The sequence below is a fragment of the Microtus oregoni genome, unplaced genomic scaffold (assembly GCF_018167655.1).
Source record: "Microtus oregoni isolate MIOR12 unplaced genomic scaffold, Mior012 000004F_ref0000308, whole genome shotgun sequence".
Classification (NCBI taxonomy): Eukaryota; Metazoa; Chordata; class Mammalia; order Rodentia; family Cricetidae; genus Microtus; species Microtus oregoni.
The window spans coordinates 36,860,901-36,884,830 of record NW_024543063.1 but is presented as its reverse complement, the minus strand read 5'-3'; the positions used below and the strand labels follow the sequence as shown (position 1 = coordinate 36,884,830).

Sequence of the window (23,930 nt, the reverse complement as noted above, 5' to 3'; positions counted from 1 at the left end):
TTTTTAAAAGACTTCAGTTTAAGTCGGGCGGTGGTGGCACACACCTTTAATCCCAGCACTCAGGAGGCAGAGGCAGGCGGATCTCTGGGATCAGCCTGGTCTACAAGAGCTAGTTCCGGGACAGGCACCAAAGCTACAGAGAAACCCTGTCTCGGAAAACCAAAAAAAAAAAAAAAAAAAAAAGAGATGGCTCAGTGGTTAAAAGCACTGGCTGTTCTTCCAGAGGTCCTGAGTTCAATTCCCAGCAACCACATGTTGGCTCACAACCATCTATAATGAGATCTGGTGCTCTCTTCTGGCGTGTGGAGGCAGAATGTTATATACATAATAAATAAATAAATCTTAAAAAAAAACAGAGAAATCCTATCTCAAAAAATAAATAAATAAAAATTACAATTTGAAAAAAAAAAGACTTCAGTTTATTACTCTTGTGTGTGGGTGAGTGTGGCCAGGCATGTGCCGCAGCCTGAGTGTAGGTCAGAGAATAGCGTGAGGGAGTTCATTCCCTCCTTCCTCCTTGGATTTTAGGGAGTGAACGTGGATAGTCAGGCTTGGGCAGCAAATTGCTGGGTCCACTCTCAGGCCTGGGATTGTCTGCAAAGCCTGTGCTTGCTAGGCGAGTACTTGCCCCCTGGTCTAAACCCCTGAACTGCTAAGCTTCTTTTTCATTTTCTCCGTGTGTGTACCATGTTTGCACATATGTATGGGTGCACCGGAGGGTGTTGTTGAGTGTCCTGTTCTATCATACTCCCCTGTCCTGTTGCATTGCTGACAATACAGTGTTGGCGCCAACAGATATGGTCTCTGTGCTCATGGCATTTGCCTGCTTACTGGAGACAGGTGGGAAGCGTTGGAAGGCTGGAAGGGCCCCTTTGTGTAAAAAGATTTGGGTCAGAAAGTCACAGACAACAATCCAACCCGGGTGGAGACTGTTCCTACTGAAGCAGAACCAACAGGCATGGGCCTGGGGTCTGCACCCTGAGGCACCACCACCCATGCAGGCACAGTCCCATGGTGGGCCTGGATGAAAACCAATGATGAGGATGCATAGGATAATTGTGTGTGTGTGTGTCCCATTCTCCCCTAGGTTTCCTGCAGAACCAAACCACTATTTCTTGGCTCCTTTCCCTCTCCAGGGCACTTTCCTCCCCACCTGTCTTCCCAGGATCACCTTGCTAGTAAAATATATCCACCCAGATCTATTGGGAGCTATTGGGAGCTCCTGGACTTTGGATTCCCTGTGGGCAGCTTGTTTTTTCCTATGCTTACAGCTGCTCTGAGCACAAGACCTTGCCTGCAGCTGCTCTGAGCCTGATGAGTCGGCAGCTGAAATATCCCGAGAGTTGGGCGTGGCTAAACTGGGCATTCTCGGCATTTTGTATCAAGGATGACCCCTATCCGTGTCTCTGTCTTTCTGTCTATGTGTCTTTAAATCTCCAGCTTAGGTCCCGGCTCACATACCGTCTTGTAGTGGCATGAGAGTTACAGGCATAGAAAAGGACTGTTTGGGTTTTTACACAGATCTGCTTTGGGGGGGACTCAGGCAAACACCAAGGTTTGAAAGTCCCTGACCTGAACAAGGGGAATGAGGTTCTCTCTAAAGTCACTACTGGATACATGGATCTAATCTACATGGGAAGTAGAAAAAGACAAGATCTCCTGAGTAAATTGGGGGAATGGGGACCATGGGAGAGAGTTGAGGGGAGGGGATCAGAGAAAAATGTATAGCTCAATAAAATCAATAAAAAGTAAAATAAAATAAAGAAAAAGACACACTGCTGGGCTGAGAGTTAAAGAGCAGGAAGCAGCTGGGCAGTGGTGGTGTTCGCCTTTAATCCCAGCACTTGGGAGGCAGAGGTAGACAGATCTCTGAGTTCAAGGCCAGCCTGGTCTACAAAGTGAGTTCCAAGACAGCCAGAACTGTTACACAGACAAACGCTGTCTTGGGGGTGTGGGGGAGAATTAGCCAGAAGGAAAGGTAGGAAGAAGGATGGGGACATTCCGGAACAGCTGAGATGATGGGACAGCTCAAAAGGCCCAGGACACAGTGGAGGCACACAGGATCCCAGGAGCCACAGAAGCCAGTACTGAATGCAGGGCACTGGGAGCCAGGGAACTCAAGGGGTGGACAACAGTAGGGAGCTCAGACTTCATCCCAAGAGCTTGAGGGATTTCAGGCAAAAGGGAGAAGAGGAACTGAGGCCTAGGGGCAGCAAGGGGCTCATCAAAGGACATGCGGAGTATCTGCTCCAGGGTGTGCGGAGAACCCAGGTGTGGGACACTGCCCACCCAGGATTTCTCTGATGAGCGCAAATGCTTTCTGCTCCTTGAGGCGAGTGGCTTTCATCTTCTGGACGGCAGTGGTGCGGGGAGGCTCGTAAGCATCCTTGCTGCTGCGGCGTCGTGTTCGGAACAAGGCATAGGGGCCTGTGGACACAGGACACAGAAGAGTCCCCCGCGAGACAGCGAGACCAGGTATTGCCGTTCTGACAGGTGTACTATGACCCGTCTACCTTTTGTGTTCATGTCCTCCTGCGTGCCCTCCCCACTCCCCCCCCCAGCCCTTCCCACCCTCCCCACGAGCCATTTCCTTCAGTACAACTCCCTGAGCTCCTGCCACGCCATTAGTGATGGCTGCAGAACGGGCAGTCTGTCCCACCTCAGGGCCTTTGCAAGCCTCTATGGCTCAAGGCTTTCCTTCCTGTACCCTCAGGGGACAGCTAAGGAAGCCTGCAGGGTCTGTCTTCTCTCCAGCTCTGGCCTCATCAGGCTCCCTTAGACATCTGCTAATGCATTCATGCGCTTCCCCGTCACCTCCATACAGGGTCTATGTCTGCAGGGGTTGTGACCCCTTCCATTCGGCCAGTACCACCTTGCCCAGGGATGTGCTTGGAGTCGGGGACAGACTTAAAATGAACAAAGGGGCCCTCCTGGGGGATGAAATAATATTTAAAATCTCAATTATAGTGATGATGGTTCCATGACCCTCTAAATTGACTAGACTCACTGAATTATTTTATGTCAATTATGTTCTGAAGCCATCGCTGCCTGCAACACAGCCCGCTCTCCTTGAAGAATCACCGGATGAATGATTGTCTATCTGGTGGGTCTGGAAGCTGGTATCTCTTCAGAGAGAATTTGCTCTTTTGTTGAGAGAGGTGACCTTTTTTGTTGAGAAATGGGCTTTCTGAGGAAGTGCAAAGTCAGAGTTTCTCCTAGAATGGAAGATTCCAAGCCTGGGATGGGGTGAACCTCTGCACATTGACAAGCACACTGGCTCCTGATTTATCATCCCTGAGGCTGAGGTCAGTTATTGATTCTGTTCTGTTTGCTCATCTGTCTGAGAAGAGTTCTTCTCAAGGGCCTTTGAGAGCTTCCCTGGGAAGAGGGGAATAACCAGGGGTCTCTTAGACCAGGGTCAGCATAGCTATTTCCATAAATCTTTATTTACCAAAAAAACAACAGGGACAGTCTGGCCCCTTGGTTATAGACTGCAGAATTTTTTGTCCCAGAAGTCTAATTGACAGCCACTTTCTGCAGCCTACCTGTAAGAGAATTGTATGCTTTATTTTCATTTGAAATTTCAGGGAGCCGAGCGGTGGTGGCACATGCCTTTAATCCCAGCACTCAGGAGGCAGAGGCAGGCAGAAATCTGTGAGTTCGAGGCCAGTCTGGGCTACAAGAGCTAGTTCCAGGACAGGCTCCAAAGCCACAGAGAAACCCTGTCTCGAAAAACAAAACAAAACAAAAAAACAAAAACAAAAACAAAAAACCCAGGGAGCCACATCTCAGTAAAGAAGAATCTCGTTTCAAGCTGGGCGGCGGTGGTGGTGGTGCACACCTTTAATCCCAGCACTTGGTAGGTAGAGGCAGGGGGTTCTCTGTGAGTTCAAGACCAGCCTAGTCTACAAAAAAAAGATAAAAATCTGGTTTGCAGCTGAGAATGTAGCTCCTTTATTAGAGAGCCTGCCTAGCGTGTGCTTTCCTTGGCTTCTGTCCCAGCACCACATAAACTAGCTTGGTGGCATATGCTTGGAGGTGGCAGTGGGGTAGGGTGATCTGAGGTGCAAAGTCATTCTCAGTAACATATCAAGTTCAAGGCCAGTCAGGCTATGTAAGTTTCTGTCTCTAAAAAGAATAATACAGACTGCCCGATCCCCAGGGGCACACCCCTGGCCAAAGGGTTATGCTGAGTTCTCAGAAAGAAAGGATGGAAGGGAAGGAATAAGATTGCTCAGGGGACTGGGAAGGGAGTCTCTTGCCTGGGTAGTTTGGGATGACTGATAAATCCTGCATGGATGCTGGTAGGGGGATAAGTTCTGGGAAGTTCCAAGTTCCAGGACATCCCATAGACATTCTCTGCAGACCTACTCAGCCTTGCCGGACCAGTGGGTGGGTGGTCAGGCCCCTGTCTCCACACACCAGGGACCTATTACCTGAGCCAGATAGATGTTCTGGCAATGAGAGCAAAATCTCTTCATCATCCTCTCTCTTCAAGACGAGCGCAAAGAAAGCAGCAAAACCCAGGACCTGGAAATCACCCCCGTGTGAGTCCAAGCCTGCAGGGAGTTCCCAAGGCTTGAGAGATAGGGACTGTGTGATGATATGCAGTCAGGTGGGAACCAGTCATTCCCACAGAGGGAGGTTATTATGAGGAGGGTGGGCTCCTACCCATGGGTAAGGCTAGCCCATCTCTATACTTATCGGAACTTCCCACTTGTCACCCTGTTACCCAGAGCATCTCTTGCGTCTAACTCTGAAGAATCACTGCCTCCACCTCATCCCATCCCTGTATCCCTGCATCAGCTGAGACAGCCTGCAGCTTCTGTGTCTGCTATGCCCCAGCAAAAGAGATCCTGTGGTTTGGATAGGAACGCCCAGGACACACCCTGTTCTGCATAGTCTTCTAGCCTTGGCTGGTGGAATTGTCATAGAAGCCTTTGAGGCTTATCTGAAAAACCATTCAGGACTGGGGTATAGCTCCATTGGCAGAGGGCTTGCCTAGCACACACAGAGCCCTGATATGACCTCTGGCATCCGACATCAACAGAGCAGGAGGCCACACACTTGGAATCCCAGCATCAGGGAGGTGGAGGAAGGGAAATCAGAAGTTCGAGGCCAACCTCAGTTAAACAGTTTGTGACTACCTTGGGCTATGCAAAATAAATTCACACATATAATTCAGGGTAGAATGAGAGAGAGGTGGGATTTGATCCAGTAAAGATTCCAGGAGATGATTATGATAGCAATGCATATCTGTAGTTTCAGCCCTTGAATAGCTGAGGCAGGAGGATTGCCATCAAGTCAAAGTGAGTCTAGACTACATATCGAATGGAAGGCGAGCCAGGGCTACATGGGAAGACCCTGTCTCAAAACCAAGTAGCCAAACATTACAGAGTCCCTTAATGGTCACTTTCCTCTTACAATCCCCTGGTTCCCTGATGACTGCCAACCGCTGGACTCTTTCCAGAGGCAGATCTGTCCCTGCTCCCCACTAGTTCCAAGTCAGGCTTTAGTATCCAAGTCGAATACTCTCCCACGTAACTTTGTATCTCAGGAATAGGAGCAAGTTTCTGAAGGGAACAGTCCTTTATGCTGCTGTCCTCTCTCGGAATCTGAAGATTCTGAGGATTGAGATGTAGACACACATATGGGCTAGAGACGCTTGTGATCTTTCTGGTGGAAGTACGGCGGGGGGCGGGGGGGGGGGGACCCAGGACCTGTGTGCATGCTCGGCAAGCTCTCTACTTCCGAGCTACACCCCAGCTTTATGATTTCTCACCCATAGATTTTCCTACAGTCCTCGGGGTGATGGTGATTAGGAAGTACTTAGCTCCTCAGCACAACTAAGGGACAAGTTCTTTGGGCTATTCGACTATCACCACTATCCCTGCATCTCATGTGTTTGTTAAATAAAAGAAATAATAGCTATGCTTGAGAAGGAACCCATCCCAAGAGGGTAGAGGTAGAAAGGACATGGGCCGCCACTTTGAAGGGGGGTGTTCTGACCTTCAGAGGCTGGGTGATGAACACGCTCTCCACAAAGGACACAGCCGTGGAGATGAGCCACCGGAGGGAGCTGGCCCTTCCATAGTGCAGTCCGTACAGCATAGTGAAGAAGGCCGCCACCCCACTGGTGGCTGCCACCAGGAGCCAGCCCACTAGGACACACCACCAGGGCAGGCCGCGAGGGGACTTCCTGATCCGAGGAGCGCTGCAAAGGAGGACAGACAGACACAGTCGGGGTGGTACCCAAAGACCCACATTCAAATCCCATTCTGTCCTCTTTCTCCACATGACCTTGGGCAAGCTGCTTAATTTCTGACTGGCTGCTTTTCCTCTGTACTTTGTACCTGCCTGAAAGAGTTGTTCAGTCCTTTGTCCAGTGCTGTCTGGGGTCAGTTCCTGAAAGAGCTGTTCCCTAGGCTGTCATTTGTCCAGTGCTGGCTAGGGGGCAGTCCCTTACAGCAAACCTAGAAGGCTGGTTCTACATCATTGGAAAATCTTTTGTTATGAAAAGAGTTTCATCATACAAAAGTCATCGAGCCAGCAACCCCCAGGCACTCATCAGTTGGTTTCAAAAACTGCCTCTATCTTGTCTGGTATATTCCATCTGTTCCACACCCTCCTTTTTCCCTTTGGAGGGGGAGGATATTAAAAATACATTCCAAACATAATCCAAAACCACCATAGATTACCTCAGAATGCATCTCAAGAAGGGTATTTTCCAACTAAATTATCATACTACTGTTCTACCTCATGATTTTTGTTGTTGACCACCAAAAACTATGTGCTGTGTGAGCTATGGAAAGAGAGCCCTCGGGCATCCAGTGTCCTAGGTGAGTTTATTACTGTTGAGTTATATCCCAAACACACACACACACATACACACAACGCACACATGTGCACACACGTGCGCGCACACACACACACACACACACACACTAAACTGCCCAGGATTGGGCTGGAGGGGTGGCTCAGTGGTTAAAGCACTTCTCCAGCAGCAGACTGGACTTTTCAGATCTCAGCCCCTACACCGGGTGCCTCACAAACACCTGTAACTCCAGCTCTACAGGGTCCAGCACTCTCCTCTAGCCTCTGGGTCCTCCTAAAAACACAAACACATATATAACTAAAATAAATAAACCTGAAAGAATATAGAAAAGAATTAAAAAGGAACGCAGAGCCAGGCATGGGAGACTCAGCACTCCGGAGGCAGAGGCAGGTGGAGTAGCTCTGTAAGTTTGAGGCCAGCCTGGTCTTCATAGTGAGTTCTAGAACACCCAGGGCCAGAAAGAGAGAGAGAGAAAGAGAGAGAGAGACCCTGTCTCAAAACAACAGGAACAACAAGAAAACAGGAATTTGGTAGCTAGAGAGAGATGGCTCAGTGGTTAAGAACACTGGCTGTTCTTCCAGAGGACTTGTGTTCTATATCCCTAAATGATGGCTCTATAACATCCAATATAACTACACTATATAACAACAATATAACTATAGCACCTAATGCCCTCTTCTCCCCTCTGCAGGCACTTAAACTGGGGTCACAGACACTAAGTGCAAGCAAAACAAACACACAACAACAACAACAAAACAAAAAACCCACTGGCTAGTTTTATATCAACCTGACACAAGCTAGAGTCATCAGAGGAGGGAGCCTCAGTTGAGAAAATGCCTCCTCCATAAGACTGGACCGTAGTGACTGGGCAGTGGTGGCACACACCTTTAATCCCAGCACTGGGGAGGCAGAGGCAGGCAGATCTCAGTGAGTTTGAGGCCAGCCTGGTCTAGCAAGTGAGTTCCAGGACAGCCAGGGCTGTTACACAGAGAAACACTGCCTCGAAAAACAAGCAAAAAACCCCAAAAGACTAGACTGTAGCAAGCCCATAGGACATTTTCTTAATTAGTGATTGAAGGGGGTGGGCCCAGCTTTTTGTGGGCAGTGCCATCCCTGGGCTGGTGGTCCTGGGTTCTATTAGAAAGCAGGTTGAACAAGCCATAGGGAGCAAGGCAGTAGGCAACACTTTCATGGTCTCTGCACCAGCTCCTGCCTTCAGGTTCCTGTTCTGTCCTAACATCCCCCAGTGATGAACAGCAAGGTGGGAGTGTAAGCAAAATAAACCCTTTCCTCCCCAGCTTGTTTTTGGTCAGATTGTTCCTCACAGCAGTAGTGACCTTGACTAAGACACTCAGGTGCCGGCCTTGAACTTACTATGTCCCTCAAGTTGGCTTTGAATCCTCCTGCTTCATCCTCCCTAGTATTTGGGAATATAGAATTGTTTATCAGGCCTGGCACACCAACTTCCTTCATTAAATAACCTGATTATTGTTTGTTTTTGAGATCAGGTTTCTTTGGGTAGCCCTGGCTGTCCTGGAACTAGCTCTGTAGACCAGGCTGGTCTTAACCTCACGAAGATCTGCTGCCTCTGCTTCCCAAGTGTTGATATTAAAGGTGTGCGCCACCACCACCCAAATTTACTGATTATTAAAAAAAAATGCAGAGAGAGTCCCTGGAATGCACAAGGATGAGGTTCAACCCACAGAACTGTAACAAACAAATAAATAAGAATCAAATGAAAAAGAAAATGTCCTTTAAGTTTGAGTTAGGAGCTACGCATTTCAATCCGACCATGAAACAAAGGCTCTCAGAGACAGAGGCATTGCTCCAACATGGCAGACGTGTGGACAAGGGACATGAATATGGTCATGAACTGCAAAGTTCTGTGCAAAGACTGAGGATCTCTCTGACCCCTGAACCCCTGCTGGCTTTGAGAGCACTCTAGGGAGTCCTGGGTCCATCCCTTCTGCCTGCCTGGCCTTGGTGGACATCTTCCCAAGGCTGGACAAGGTGCCCCAGCCCGTAGCCCCAGACAGGAGAGGGCAGGTGTCTGTTTGGCACCTGGGGAAGTAGATTACCTGGCACATGCTATCACTGGGGTGCCAGGCTGTCCCCAGAGGTGGCCCTTCAGGGCATGCAGCTGCTTGAGGGCCTGGGCATGACTCTGTTGATGCAGGAAGCCTTGGGGCCCCACCAGCCGCAGCTCCCTCTCCACATGCTCCAGTTGAAGAAAGAGACACCGTCTGTAGATGCTGTCCCTCCAAAGCCCACTCACGGCCAGCTTGGGCTTGGGGTGCCATGTGTTCTCTGGGAGACAAAGGGGAAAGTGACCAGAGTGTTGAGTGACAATGGGCCAGCTACAAAAAAAACAATAACGGCAGTTTTGAGCTCACCTGTCGCAAGCCAGGTATAGGATAACGGAGACATAGAGGCTGGGCTCAAACAGCCAGCTAGGGCATTTTAGCTTTTTATGAGGGATAGTTTGAAGGAGTCCTTACTTACAAAGAGAACAGCACACTTTCCCATGTGCCCCGCTTCAGCAATGACTATAAGTGACTATTACATTTATTTATCTATTATCTCTCTCTTCTCTCCTCTCTCTGTCTCTGTCTCGCTCTGGACAACTTTCAGGAGTAGGTTCTCCCGTTGTGGTAATTTTTTTTTAAATATTTATTTATTTATTATGTATACAATATTCTGTCTGTGTGTATGCCTGCAGGACAGCAGAGGGCACCAGACCCCATTACAGATGGTTGTGAGCCATCATGTGGTTGCTGGGAATTGAACTCAGGTCCTTTGGAAGAGCAGTCAGTGCTCTTAACCCCTGAGCCATCTCTCCAGCCCCCCGTTGTGGTAATTTGAATGTAGTTGGCCTCCATAATCTCACAGGGAGTGGCACTGTTAGGAGGTGTGGCTTTGTTGGGGTGAGTACAGTCTTGTTGGGGGTCCCATCCCCCGCCATGATGGACTGAACTTTTGGAACTGGAAGGGAGCCCCCTCAATTGAAAGTTTTCCTTATAAGCGTTGCCGTGGTCACAGTCTCTCTTCACAGTATAGAGATCCTAGCTAATGAGACACTCCTCCACCATGTGGGTCCTGGGTTTTGAACTCGGGCTGTCGGGTCTGGTAGCAAGTCTCTTTACCCGCTGAGCCACCTTACTCCCCATCTGAAGTCTTTTCCTTCTATGTGTTTAGACTTGAATTTAAGTCCAGTTTTGCCCAGTGCCAAAGTTTTCTGTTCTCATATCTTAAAAAATTACTTATTCGTTTATTTATTTATTGATTTTGTTTTGATTTCTCAAGACAGGGTTTCTCTGTGTAACAATCCTGGCTGTCCTGGAACTCACTCCGTAGATAGCAATTCTGAGTTGTAAGCCAAATGAATCCTTTCCTCCCCAGCTTGCTTTTTGGTCATGGTGTTTCATCACAGCAATAGAAACCCTAACTACGACGCTCTCTATCTACCTGGTGTGTGTGCTCGTGCATCCACAGGTAGATGTGGAAACCAGAGGACAGCTTGTGGAAGCTGATTCTCTCCTTCACTGTGTCGGTGAGACTGACCTCAGGTCGTCAGGAGTTGGGGCAAGTGTCTTTACCCACCGGCTGCGTTACTGTTTTTCTAAAGTTGGTTTGTCGAAATTTCAGATTCTCAACTATTTCTCTCAGTGCTGGGGACAGAGCCCAGGGATCAGTCATGCTCTCCCATCAAGCCCTGCCTCCATGTCCAGCTCCTCTAAAACTGATTTTTATTGCTATTATTTTGCCTTTGAGAGGTGCTTCATGGATCGTAGGTTGGCCTCAAGCTAGCTGTTGGTGTTGCCAAGAAAGACCTTGACCTCCTTTCTGATCCTCCTGTCTCCACCCCTGAGAGCCAAATGCTGGGATTTCATGCCACACCAGCCTAAAAGAAAATATTTATCTCTTTTTGTTGTTTGTTTTAAATCGCAGAAGAGACATACTTATAATAAGAAACCAAACAAGGGTCAGGGAGGTGGCTCAGGGGACACAGATGCTTGCTGCTGCGCTTGACGACTTGAGTTTGCTCCCTGTGACCCACATCGTAGAGAGAAACCAATCACACAAATTGTCCTCTGATATCAAAACGTGACCTTACATATATGATAAGAAATGAAATAATTTTCTGAAGGAGCGTGAAGCTGGGTGCGCTGGTACGTGCTGCCCGGTGTTTGGGAGATGGAGGCCAGGTCCTGATTTCCCGCCCAGACTACCTGGTTCCAGAGGACTACTTCCTGGGAAGGACTTACCTTTCAGATGGACAGGCCCATGGGTGGAGGTGCGAGGGTCCTCCCTCTCTAGTGTTTCCTCCCAGAACCCCTGTCCTGTTGTGCTCTCTGGACAGACAAGGTCTTCCATTAAGGCCAGGAGGTAGTTAATATCCATCAGGTTCTTAGAGTCCCAGCCTGAGGCCGGGGGCAGCACCTCCAGAGCTTTAAACAGTGAGCGGAGGAGAGTCTGCACACCCTGTAAGAAAGGCCAGTGAGGCGAGGGACCGTGAACTGCAGACCAGGGTTTGGGGCATAGGAGCCTAGGGCACATGCACTGAGCTGCGTGACCCATGTTTGAGCTATAGCTCTGAGGAATGATCAGCAACCATGAAAATGTCTCCTCTAGGGCTTGAATGGACCCATTCCAGGCTGTATTACTCAAATGACTGCACACAGCAGATAGTCTATAAAAGATCAACAAGTACACGAGTGTAGGGGAAGTGTGTGTGTGTATGTGTGTGTGTGTTTGTTTTTTGTTTTTCAAGACAGGGTTTCTCTGTGTAGCAGCCCTAGCTGTCCTGGAACTCACTATATAGACCAGGCTGGCCTCAAATTCACTGAGATACACTTATCTCCTCTGCCTCTCACGGGCTTGAATCAAAAGTGTGCACCACCACTGCCCGGCTAATGTGTCTCTTTTATGAACTTCTAGCCTTGGGGGGTGGGGGTGTTCTGCAATACAGCGCTATCCTCAGAACTACACTGCCATCTTCAGTTCTTCTGGTCCTGCTCACAAAAGAGCATAGCAGCGGGCCTGGTGACCATTTCCCTTCCCTGGTTGAAGGAGGAGCGAGGAGGGACATGGGGCTCTCCATTCCCAGCCAACCTCATGCAATTCTGGCATAAACTGCATATGGTCCTGGGGGGAGGGGCTAGAGGAGATTGGCAAGGTAGGAGGGGAGGGGGCTCCATCTACACAGCAATGAAGAAGCAATTGTTAACTGCTGTGTGCTGCCCTTCCAAAGCGGCTGCTTTAAGGCCATCCATGTCCCTGTCTGTCAGCCCTCACCATCGATCACACTGTAAGGAAGCCTAATGAACTTACTGGCTTCCCCTGGTGAATTTTGCTGGCCTCACACTTTGTCACTGGAGCCCAGGAGGAGGGGGGATATCGCCGATGTCTCCCCCAGGAAACAACAGAGTTTCCACATAACAGATGCTCAACAAGTGTGCATTGCATGAACACATATGTGTTGGGACCATTTGGAGTCCTGGCCTCCAGCTTCTCTTCCCTGCTGTGATGTGTACTTGGCCTTCTGATTTGAGTTACTGAAAGCTGTGTCAAAGTTGTTTACCAGCTCTGCTTCACGAGCACGTGCTGCCTGGACTTGAGGATCAGGGGATGAGGTTTTCACCTGTTGGCCCACCTGACCGTGTTGGGTATATAAACCTCCATGGTGCTATTGAATAGGGGGCTTCTTGCCAGTGACTAGAGGGCCGTGCCTCCGTCTCTCTGAGTGTCTTTGTGTGTTTCAATCTCCAGCACCTTGCCCGAAGCTCGCAAACTGTATGGTAGCGCATAGAGCGCAGACAGGCGTTGTGCGCTACACGTATGACGTATGGGTTATGCATGAGAGTCTGCATGCTCTCAGCTGGTGGATCCTGGCATCTGAGACTGTCAGGCAATCCAGGCTGCCAGGGCCCATGCACCAGCCTGCACTTCTCTACTGCCAGCTTAGAGAGTCCCTCCATTCATAGACAAACTGAGGCTGAGGACATGCCTTGGTCACTGTTTCAGGTGTCAGAAGTCCCTCCTCCGTGGGCTGCCGTGAAGGAGTCAGGTTGGAGGGTCCCTGCTCCCGCTTCTCATCCTTTTCCAGCGGGAGCCGAGGTTGGGTGTTCCGAAAGATTTGGACGATCAGGAGGTTGATGGGAAACACAAGGATGGAGCTCTCCAGCCCAATCATCACCTCCTGCCAAGTGAACTCAACTTTGCCTGGGGAAAAAGGAGGGGAGAGGCCAAATGGAGGCAAGATGCCCAAAGTCCAGTCCCCTCCCCGCTCTCAGCAGAAGGGAGCTACACAGTGAAGGACCTGCCAAGCACAACTCGTAGGAGGTCACCTGTAAGCCTTTGGATGCTTACCCAGCCCCCAAGAGGCCCTTAGCTTACCAGGGTTGTGAGTCAAGCCAGACAGACCACCCTGACAAGGCAGTTTACCAAGAGCCTGGGCCACATGACTCAGCTTACTCTTTGCAGGGGCCAGAGGCTAAGGTCAGCTGTACCATGGCCAACCACATCGATTTGGTCCCGGTGAAGACTAAATCGAAGGGGCTGAGAAGACAGCTCAATCTGTAAAGTGCTTAGCATGCCAGCCTGGGGACCAGAAAGCCACAATTCCAAGCACTACTGCAAAAAGTCAGGTGTGGTAGCACCTGCTTGTAACCCCAGTGCTGAGAAGTGGGGCAACCAGACCCCGGAGACATTGTAGCCAGCCAATGGAGCCCAACTGGCAAGCTTAAGGCCCGTGTTTGCAAAAACCAAGTGACTAACTCCTGAGGAACAATCCCCAGAGCTAAGCTCCACCTGAATGTGCACATGTGTGCATGCACATAGACACACAAGACACAAAGACAAGGCAGGCGTGGTGGTGCACACCTGTAATGGCAGTGAGTGAGTCTGAGGCCAGTTTGGCCCACAGTGTAAGTAAGACCTTGTCTCAGAATATCGAACGGATCAAACAAAAACTGGAAACCTCCTCTAGATTGCAGTGGTCTTGCTGGGGCAGTGAGACTGGTACCCACCAGCCCCAGCCATCAGAAGGAAGACTGAGATTTACCCAAGTCCATCTTCTGCTCGGCGGGGTCCTTCGGGACACCCCAGAACATGATGCTGGTCAGCATGGTGCAGAGGAGCAGCGAGAAGCAGCAGGACACCCTCTGCACACGTGTGAAGCTGCTCCGAGGAGAGTTACAAAAGACGGAGTACCAGATGTGTCCGTCCTGGAAGCCCGTGGAGGTTTTTGTGAAAAACAGGTGGCTGTGGGCAGGCAGAAGAGAGAGAGACGGGCACTTAGGGAGACAGGTAGGCAGAGGGACTGGTCTCCAAGAGCAACCTGTGATTTGCCTGGGAGATTCAGCATGTTTGGAGCCAGTAAGTTGGTTCAGTGGGCAAAACCCCTTACGACAACGCAACTACCAACCACATCTTTAAAAAGCTGGATTAGATGGTTTGTTGCTGATGAGGGGCTCAGCCCCTAGCAGGTCAGAGAAACTGGAGAGGAGATGTAGAGTAGGTGGACTACTGGACAGACGGACAGATGCACAGACACACATGGGAACTTCATCTGAGGGCCAAAGTTTCTTCATTTTAGTTTTCTCTCTGCTGCTTCTTACTCTGTTCTTTTTTTGCTCTGTTCTATCCTGATGCTTTCTTTCTTTCTTTCTTTCTTTCTTTTTCTTCTCCTCCTCCCTAGGTGTTCACCTTCCATATCTTTCCTGGTCTTATCCTTTTTATTTCTTCCCTGAGGTTCTATTTTCTGATGTTTTCCCTTCTACATCGCTCCATCTCCCCGCTCTTATTGTTTTCTTATCCATTTTGTACTTGATACAAAGATTTCTACACAAGAAAAGATTACCTCACAACCACAAGTTACATATTTTCCAAAGATAAAAGTAAAATCTTTACATAAGAAGAAATCACAGTCAGATCCCAAGTTACATGTTTTCCTTAGAGCCCACAAGTAGTTAAACATTTTTTCTCTGTATTTTCTCATCATATATCATCTTCACCCCAGAGCAATGATTCTTTTATAATCAAGAAGCAAAGTTTTAAACAAGCTAAGTATATTTCAGCCAGTTCCTTTTATACTGGCAGGCAGCTGTTTGCAATTTTTTTGATTTCTACTCTAGAGAAACATTCAACAGTGGTCAATCCACCATCTATTTCATTAGCACCCTGGGCTGTGAGGCCATTGTCCTACAATAAAAAAGACAGAAGGGAAGTACCTAAACTGCTTCCTGTCCTGCTCTGTGGCCACAGGAAACACCTTGTCGAGGACACAGTCGCCAACATCGATGGACAGCCACGAATTGCAGAGGAAGTGCCATTTGCGGTCCGCCGCAGGGTCATAGACCAGCACCCGGCTCACATACCTGGAGGAAGGAGATGCAGCTCTGAGGACCTGGCGTGGGGCTGGGACTCCCTGGGACACCACAGGGATAAGGCCTTCAGAAAATGAGCCCCAAGAACAGGAGTACCTGGAAAAGGCACACGCATGTTCTTCCCTTGGTGTCAGAGTAACATCTGGCCTCCTGTAGGGGAGGTCAGCCTGCAGAAAGCCGCCTCAGCTTTGAAGGCAGTTGCTTGTTTGCAGAGAAGAGGTGTGTGTGGGGGGGAACACATTTGAAACCTCTGAACCCCTTTCTCAGGACACCCAGCCATCAGCAAGAGAAGCCAGGCAGGAGAGTGTGCTCTAGCAACCTGCTTCGAAGCCTCAGAGGAGGAAATGTCCTGGACACCAGGACTGGACCACACCCTCCTCTCTTCTGGTCTGGTTTATATGGACCACTAGCCTCTCTGAGCCTGGTTGCCCCACTTGTGCTATGGAGAGCCATGAAATGGGTACCTCGCCCCAGCCTGGTCATTTGCCCTCTCCCAACTCACCATGATGGCTGGTCCCCAGAGTTGTCATGCCACAGCCGGAGGCTCTGCAGCTCTCCCAGGGGGAACAGAGTGGAAAGCAGGAAGACGTCCACCCCTCCTCGCTCAAAAACTGCAGCATCAGGGTTTGACAGGTGATGGGGCTCACTCTCTCTATCCGAGCCATACAGCGTGAGAGTCACCTAGAACCCAGAGACCAGAAGCTGGGGCTGTAGCTCAGTCAGTGCAGTGTCTGCTCAGGATTCGGCAGTTCTGTGCTTGAGCCCAGCACTGCACAAAACTAGGCATGCAGACACACTCATGCACACTCACACTCATACACACACACACAATGCACAATGTGATTTTTAAAACTAAAGGATATTCTCTCCTCTGATCTATAAATGAAACAAGTAGAGTACACAGTAATTTAAATCTCTGGAGCCAGACACTCCACAGGACAGCTAGCACCGCCCCGGGAGAGACACACCCACCAACCAACCTTCGAAGATGTGGCTGCCCCCCGTCGGTGTCCCGTGTAGACTGTCACCAGGTAGTGATACTGGGCAAAGGGCTCATTGTCCTCCAGCACTATGACTTTTACCTGGACAGAAGGACAGTGTTAGGGGGACCCTACTCAGTGGCCTCACCCACCACCCAGGAGCTAAGAATGAGTTGGGCAACGATGCCAATTAACATGCCAAACCAAACTGGCGTTCATTATTATCTGAACCAGTGAGAACTGTCCTTTGTGGGAAGAAGGGCTTCAAGAAAAATAGTAGCAAAAGCCAGGAAGGACTAAGTGCTTTCATTATTAAGTGCAACCCTGTGGAGTTGAGTTGGAAGTGAGCCTGGCATTAAAGAGAATGTTCAGTGTTCGGTGTGATGAGCTCACTGTTTACACAATTGTTTCCCAGGGGACTCAGAAGGAATGAAATGTTGAGATGTTTTAGAGAAAGCATCAAGTGGCTGGAGCTAGGGGTGTCCAGGGGGTTGGGGTGACCTCTGGGATGCGCTGCTCAGCTCTCTTTCCCGTGAAAGGCTCACACTGGCCGTTGAGGCTCTGTCGCCGAGGATGCGGTCCTCTCTGTCCAGGGCACACTCTTGTGGCCACTGACAGGCAATGACCCATCTATGAGGTATCTAGCTGTGTGTAAGACGTGAGCAGCCCAGCCCAGCTCAGTGCAGATCTCCAAGGCCTGGCAGGGCTCTAACTGCTGCATAACCATCGTGCCAGCTCCTCCAGCTCACCCTAAAGGTTCCTCGTAGAAAACACCCCTGCAGCCGGGCGCTGGTGGCGCACGCCTTTAATCCCAGCACTTGGGAGGCAGAGGCAGGCAGATCTTTGTGAGTTCGAGACCAGTCTGGTCTACAAGAGCTAGTTCCAGGACAGGCTCCAAAACCACAGAGAAACCCTGTCTCGAAAAACCAAAAAAAAAAAAAAAAAAAAAAAAAAAAGAAAACACCCCTGCACCCTGGACTTAACTCCATTTTATAGCATGCTTACTGGGAGCCAATCTGAGGCTTTAAGATATATATATATTTATATTTATATTTATATAATTTTTTTTCTTGATACAGGGTCTCACTAGGTAACCTTGGCTGACTTGGAGTTCTCTATGTAGACCAGGCTGGCCTTGAATTCATAGAGAGCCACATGCCTCAGTCTCCTGAGTGCTAAGATAATATGTGTGTGTCTTTAAATCCAGCTTTTGTATTTTAAAATTAATTATGAGTCTATGTTAGTGGGGGGGGGTTGTGTATATGGCCACTGTGTCCAAGGAGGCCAGAATAATGCATCAGATCCTCTGTAATTGGGGTTACAAGTGGTTGGGAGCTGCTTGATGTGGGTTTGGGGGATGGATCTTGAGCTGGTTCCTCTACAAAAGCAGTATGTGCTTTTTTTTTTTTAGTTGTTTTATGTGTATGTGTGGTTTGTCTGTTTGCATGTTTATATGTGCATGCATGTGTGCCTGGTGCCCTCCAAGGTCATTGAATTTCCCGGAACAGGAGTTATTTGAGTTAGAGACGGCTGCCAATCACCATGTGGGTACTCGGAACTGAACTCATGACCTCCAGGATAGCCACAAGCGCTTCACCACTGAGCCATCATTTAAGCCCCATTTTTGTGGCTTTGTTTTTGCTGCTAACTTTTTTATGACAAGGTCTCCCTATGTATCCCTGGCTGGCCTAAACTTACTGTTTAGACCAGACTGGCCCTGAACTCAGAGATTCTCCTGCCTCTGTCTCCAAGTGCTGAGAGTAAAGGCTGATTCCACTATACTAGGCCCAGCAGTGTGTGCTCTTAACGACTGAGCTGTCTCACCAGCCCCAACCCTATATTTAAGTATCAATGTTTGGTCTCGTGGAGGAATCAAAGACAGCAGTATGAACGCTGAGTGTCATTGCATTCTGTATTGGCATCCCTAGTGGTGCCGCCAGGGAGGAGAGAGCAAGAGATGGACAGCTCCAGACTCTGCCACACTGTGCCCTTGCATTCCCTCAGACGCCCACAAACACATCCTGAAGGCCATCCCTGTGTTCCATATGATTTTATTAATTATTGTTGCAAATGATTCCTTGTATAGTTTTTTGTTTGGTTCATGTATAAGCCATGAGCCCTGTTTAGGATGAAATCTAGCTCCTCTCTAACTGCTTCGGGCCAACTGACCTCTTGATCCCTGGTCGCCTTCTCTTTAAGATGGTGGGTGGAATGAAATCCAGGGTGTGCTTAGTGAACTTGAGGTGTCCAAACCAAAGAAAGGACCGGGACCGAGCGAGGAGATTCATCCTGCAATCCCAGCACCCAGAAGGCTGAGGCAGGGGATTGTCATGAGTTTGAGGATACCCTCAGACACATAACAAGTTTGAGGCTAGCCTGGGCTACATAAGACACAGTTTAAAAAGTAAGCATACACACCCCACAAACAAACAAATGGGAGGTTGTCCTCATATGAAGTCTGTGCCCATCATCCATATCCTTAGAGGTGACTCCTGTGTATCCTACTAAGGCAGTTTTTGGATACCAGAAGCCCTGGCCAAGCCACGCAGTCTATGAGGACAATGTGATTTCTGGTGGGATTTCAGGCCATACTGTGTATTTGAGGCTTTAGACTGCAGAACCAGGATTGGTCAAGCGGGCTGGCTACTCCTACCTCTGCGCCCAACTCCCAATCAAACCCATGACACCAAAGCTCGGTGAGCTTCTGGTTGGCAATGTTTGCTAGGTGTCATCTCAAGGACAATCAAGCACCATCTGCAGACATCAGCAGAACAGATCAAGTCAAGTCTCTCTGCCCTGTTTCTTGCAACTGAGTCCTCTTGGCGTAGTAGCCATGGGGAGGTGGGACAGGTTATAAGGTGCCACACAAACATGAGGACCTGAGTTTGACTGACATGAAAAGCCAGGCATGGTGAGACACAGGTCTAATCCCTGCACTGGAGAGGGGATCCACAGGGCTCACTGATCAGTCACTCTGGCCTGCTTGGTGAACCCCAGGTCCCTGTGAGGGACCCTGTCTCAAAAACTAAGGAGGGCAGTTTCTGATAAATAATGTATGATATCATCTCTGGCCTTCAGGTGCATATACATACATATGCATGTACATCACTCAGACAGCTACACACAGGCTCACACATGCACACAATATGCATGAGCATCACATAGACACCTGCACACAGACTTACACATACATACATATGCATGTGCCTCACATAGATATCTATACACACGGGCTTACACATACATACACCTACAAACCAAGATAACAAATCATCAGTATTACTTCAACTGCTGTTCTGAGTTCTGAGTCTTTTTGACAAATTATGGACACAAGGGTAGCCTTGAGACCCCCCATCTCAATGAGAAGTACCTTCCTCTGAGGGCTGCTGTGAACATAAATAGGGTTGTCTCTGGCATTTAGTGAGTACTCAGCTGATGATCAATAGCACAGTATTCCTGATAATTTGATGAAAAGGGATGTTTTGTAAGCGCTAGGCTACAGGGCCAGCTTACCTGAGATGACCCCAGGGGTTAAGGGGTGCAGTAACCCCTGGGTTCTGTCCTCTACAGTCCCGGTTACTCCCATTCCCAGGAACCCAGCACCTCACCTTGCTCTGATCCTGTATGTCCTTTCTCCTGGCCCAGATCACCACCAGCATGTAGACCATGCAGAGGCAGGCCACTGTGCTAACCACCACTGGGTTATCCTCGAAAGTGGCAAAGAGCTCCGCAGTCTGGTGGACATCAATGGCATTGGGCATCACCAGGAATGTGCTTCCAAAGAAGGTGAGGTGGTTGCAAAGGCAGTGTGTCTGGGAGGTGGTGGTTCGTGGGCCTACCTGTAAACCCCAAAGAGACCATGTTTGGAAATGGAGAGAAATGATGAACACCTCAGTGCGGACACCACTCAGTCAGGCTTTCACATCCACAGATTTAGCCATCCTCTGGCTGACATTATATGTCTTTAGGACTGGGATGTGACTCAGTTGGCAGAGAGCTTGCCTAGCATGCTTGAAGTTCTGGGTTTAATTAGCATCACATAAACTGGATATTACAGGTGCCACACACCTGTAATCCCATAATCAGAAGGTGCACATAGGAGGATCAGGAGTTCAAGGTCATCCCCTGCTACATGTTCAAGGCCAGCCTGGGCTACATGAGACATACACACAAATGAAAACGAAAATTTATTTTAATTTTCAGAGAAGATTATTTACCGTTCATTGTGCTGGGGATTGGTTTTTGTTTTTCGTTGTGTGTTCTGCTTTGGATTTTTGAGACAGGGTGTCACTGCACAGCCTTGGCTGTCCTGGAACTAGCTATGTAGGCCAGTGATGATGTGCTCTGAGGCACAGGCCCTCCACATAATGTGTGTGAGGTTTGGGAGCAGTCCATCAAGTTTCCTGACCCTCCGTCTCATTGCCTGTGAAATGGGAACATTGCAGCTCTCTTGGGGTATCTGAGATGCTGATGAGATAATGCAGGGAAAGGTGAACACGGGACACAGCTGAGGTCATTTTCTGGGAAGTGACACCCTGGCCTGCCGTGCCCCATGCACAGGGGGCAGCCATCTGAATCAGTCCTATACTTATTCCGTAATCAGTTGTTCCAGCACTCCTGGCTCCTGGGATGGCCTCAGGAAAGAGGTTGGGGACCACACTGCCAAGCAGGGTGACTTGGGGAGAGTGTATCGGAGTTCACAGCAGGAAATCTGACCTAGTCAGGGCCATGAAGTTTCCTCAAGACAATGGGCTTAGTTGAAGGCAAGGAGGACATTCCGAGCACAGGAATGACATATGCAGATCACCTTGGAGAAGCGTGAGATATTGTACCAGAGGCTCCAATGGGGACCCTACAAGAGTAGACACACCCTACCATGCCTCCCCAGCTTACTTGTCTTCCTTACCTGGCACCCAGAGGTGTCCCAGGTCTCCTGGCTTTCATCCCAGAACACACAATGTGACAGGAAGGTGCTAATGCCAACTGTGAGGTTCCTGCCAGAGGTAGACTCCAGCTCATCCTTGGGGACCACTCTCAAATAGTAGATACCTTCCCCAAAGGGCAGGTCCTCTGGGCCCAGGATCCATGTGGGTAGCTCACCTGCAAGAAACAAGGCTCTGGTCTCCTTGAGAGGAGAGGATACCAAGGTGACGTGGCAGGGATTTAGACCTCAAGATCTCTCCATTATCCCAGGAGTACCCTTGCTCAGTGTGCAGGGGCATGGCAGGACATGAAAGGATCGTAACTGTTTCTTATTGGCTGTGTGATATCAGACTGGTTATTGAACTTCTATGTTCTTTTTTATTTGTCTTGTAGTTTTGAGGCAGGGTCTTTTGTAGCCCAGGCTAGCCTCAAATTTGCTATGTAGCAAAGCCTGGCCCTACTGGTCCTACTAGTCCTGTTGCCTCAGTTTCCCAAGTGCTGGGATTGCTCTGCACCTGGCTTGACCCTCTCTGCTCATATCTGGAATGTGGAGATTTCTACAGCTGGCTCCAGAAAGTTCTTTGTGGGCTCACCTGCATCTCTGTGTCATGTACTAGATGTTTACCTCAAGGGGGTAAATAACACCCATAACATCAGCCCATGAAAGCTGCTGAAGAAGGCAGGCAATTCGTTCTTTCCTTTTAATTAAATAATTGTGTTTGTGTGTGTGTGTGTGTGTGTGTATACATGTGTGCATATGTGAGACCAGGGGCTGACACTGTAAGTCTTCCTCAAAGCTTCTAAACAATTTTATTTTTTAAAAATGATTTATTTTTATTATTTTCAATTATGTGCACTGGGGTACAGGGTGTGTGTATTTGAGTGTGGATGCCCACAGAGGCCAGAGGCATGGATCTTCCTGGAGCTGGAATTACAGGGGGATTGTGAGCCACTCAGCATGCAGAATGAGGACCTGCGCAAGCACAATGTGTGCTCTTCACTGCTGAGCCATCTCTCCACACTTGAGATCCAGATTCAGTGAGGCTGGCAGTCAGTGAATCCCAGGGGCCCTTCGGTCTCTGATCCTCCCCCTCCCAGGACTAGGATCACAGGCATAGATTACCACATCAAGCTTTTTAATGTGGTTTCTCAGGATTGAACTCTGATCCTTATATTTTTTAATGACTGAGTCATCTCCCTGGCCTTGCTCTTTGATTTTTTTCTATGACACCTTAGTTTGAAACTGGCCCCACCCGGGAAGCCCCTCAAGAAACAGCCGAGGAAGCTGACTACCTGTGGCAGCAACAGGAGGCAGGTGTGTTTGGGCATCGTAGCTGGTCTCATTGGGGTGGTAGCCATAGCCCAGACTGAGTGTGAGTGGGACGTCGGGTCCCCAGTGCAGCTGGATCCCCAGAGCTGCCTCCCTGGCGGTCATATTCACCCACAGAGTTTCTGGGGTGGCCAGGCTCAGCATCGTTGGCTCGCTGTGTTCTGAAATCCGCGGCAACAGGATCTGTTTTCAGAAACAAAGAATTACAGCCAGACAGGGGGGCAGGACAAGCAATGAGCATCTAAAGCCCTGTGGTGTCTGTCATAGGGCTGATGTAGACAGGAAGATCTCTGCAGCAGGTTCGATGGGGGTGGGGTGGTCTTCCCGCTCTCACTTGCGGCCCTAGGTTTCCGGTCTGTTCCTCCCATCATCACCCCAACCTCTCTCTGTGTCATCAACAGCAGTTACTGCCCCCTTCTGCTTCCCTCTTCCGAGGCCCCTTATGGCTCCACTGGGCCCCTGAGCAATCCAGACTCAAATGCCCATCTCTAGGTCCTTAACTGCATCTTATCTGCCTGATAGCACATTCGCCGCAGCCACGAATGAGGATGGAGGCTTCCCTGCATGACTTTTGATCAGTCATTGAGAGAAAACGGTGTATAACTAGGAATGTCCGCAAACTCTTCAAGGAATCTAAGAGTCCATTGCAGCCTGGGATGTTGGCGTTCTTGCTTAACTTGAAAGAAAACCCAACGGCATTTTGAAGGCGGCATTGTGGTGCGGGAGAGCTCCCGCAACAGCACTGTGTGCCTTTAAAATGAACATTTCATTTGTGCAATGACTAGAATTCCACCTAACAGATTTAAATTCCCAGGAAAAGCTGTCATACACCAAAGATGTGTGAATGGCCACAAAGGCATGGTCTTAAGTAGAGTGCTATGTTTAGTTGGGTAAGGGGTACTTTGGGTGATTTCTCTAGCCATTGTTTGCACAGCTGGTCCCTTTGGTCCCAAACCAAGCTGAAGAGGAGGCCAAGTGCCACCCGACTTCGGGTAACACCCCAGAGCCTACCTCGATACTCTGCGTCGTGTTCTTCACTGAAATGGGGTGGCCACTGGAGCTGGTCAGACGGAGTCCGCCAACAGTTCCGCTGATATCAAATCGGCTTCGGGAAGGGAAAGGGTTCCGTGAGAAACTCATCATCTGAAAGCCAAGAGCAAGAGCACTGAAGAGGGGTGGGAGAGGACCAGGCCCCTGTGTGAACAGTGAGATCCTGGGAGTGGGTGAGTAGCCCTTGCTCTAGGGGGTGGATACAGAGGCCTGCCTGTGCTTTTCAGAGATGTGGTCTCAGAGGGCTGGCCCTGGGAATCAGTAAGTCTTTCTTCCCCCAAAGTCAATATAGTCAGATCTTCATTTCTTTAGTTTTATGTCTGTGGATTCAGCTAAATGTGGACTGAAAATATTTGAAAAAATTGCATCTGTGTGGCTACTTATTTTTCTTGCCATTCTCCAAAGTAGTACGTTTTCATTAGCTG

General features: G+C 49.2%; 1 protein-coding gene across 1 annotated transcript in view; it reads right to left on the bottom strand.

Annotated features, from left to right (window-relative positions):
• Window positions 1–23,930, bottom strand: part of Pkd1l2 (polycystin 1 like 2) — a 74,958-nt gene that overhangs the window by 15,921 nt on the left and 35,107 nt on the right. Inside the window, exons 21-34 of the mRNA XM_041650525.1 lie at window positions 23,467–23,598; window positions 22,419–22,638; window positions 21,109–21,302; window positions 19,811–20,041; window positions 16,203–16,304; window positions 15,725–15,903; window positions 15,067–15,213; window positions 13,899–14,098; window positions 12,852–13,057; window positions 11,101–11,317; window positions 8,914–9,142; window positions 6,010–6,214; window positions 4,437–4,530; window positions 2,290–2,427 (exon numbers count right to left, since the gene is read on the bottom strand). Of these exons, the coding sequence (XP_041506459.1) occupies window positions 2,290–2,427; window positions 4,437–4,530; window positions 6,010–6,214; window positions 8,914–9,142; window positions 11,101–11,317; window positions 12,852–13,057; window positions 13,899–14,098; window positions 15,067–15,213; window positions 15,725–15,903; window positions 16,203–16,304; window positions 19,811–20,041; window positions 21,109–21,302; window positions 22,419–22,638; window positions 23,467–23,598 (2,494 nt within the window). The remainder of the gene's footprint in view (window positions 1–2,289; window positions 2,428–4,436; window positions 4,531–6,009; window positions 6,215–8,913; window positions 9,143–11,100; window positions 11,318–12,851; window positions 13,058–13,898; window positions 14,099–15,066; window positions 15,214–15,724; window positions 15,904–16,202; window positions 16,305–19,810; window positions 20,042–21,108; window positions 21,303–22,418; window positions 22,639–23,466; window positions 23,599–23,930) is intronic.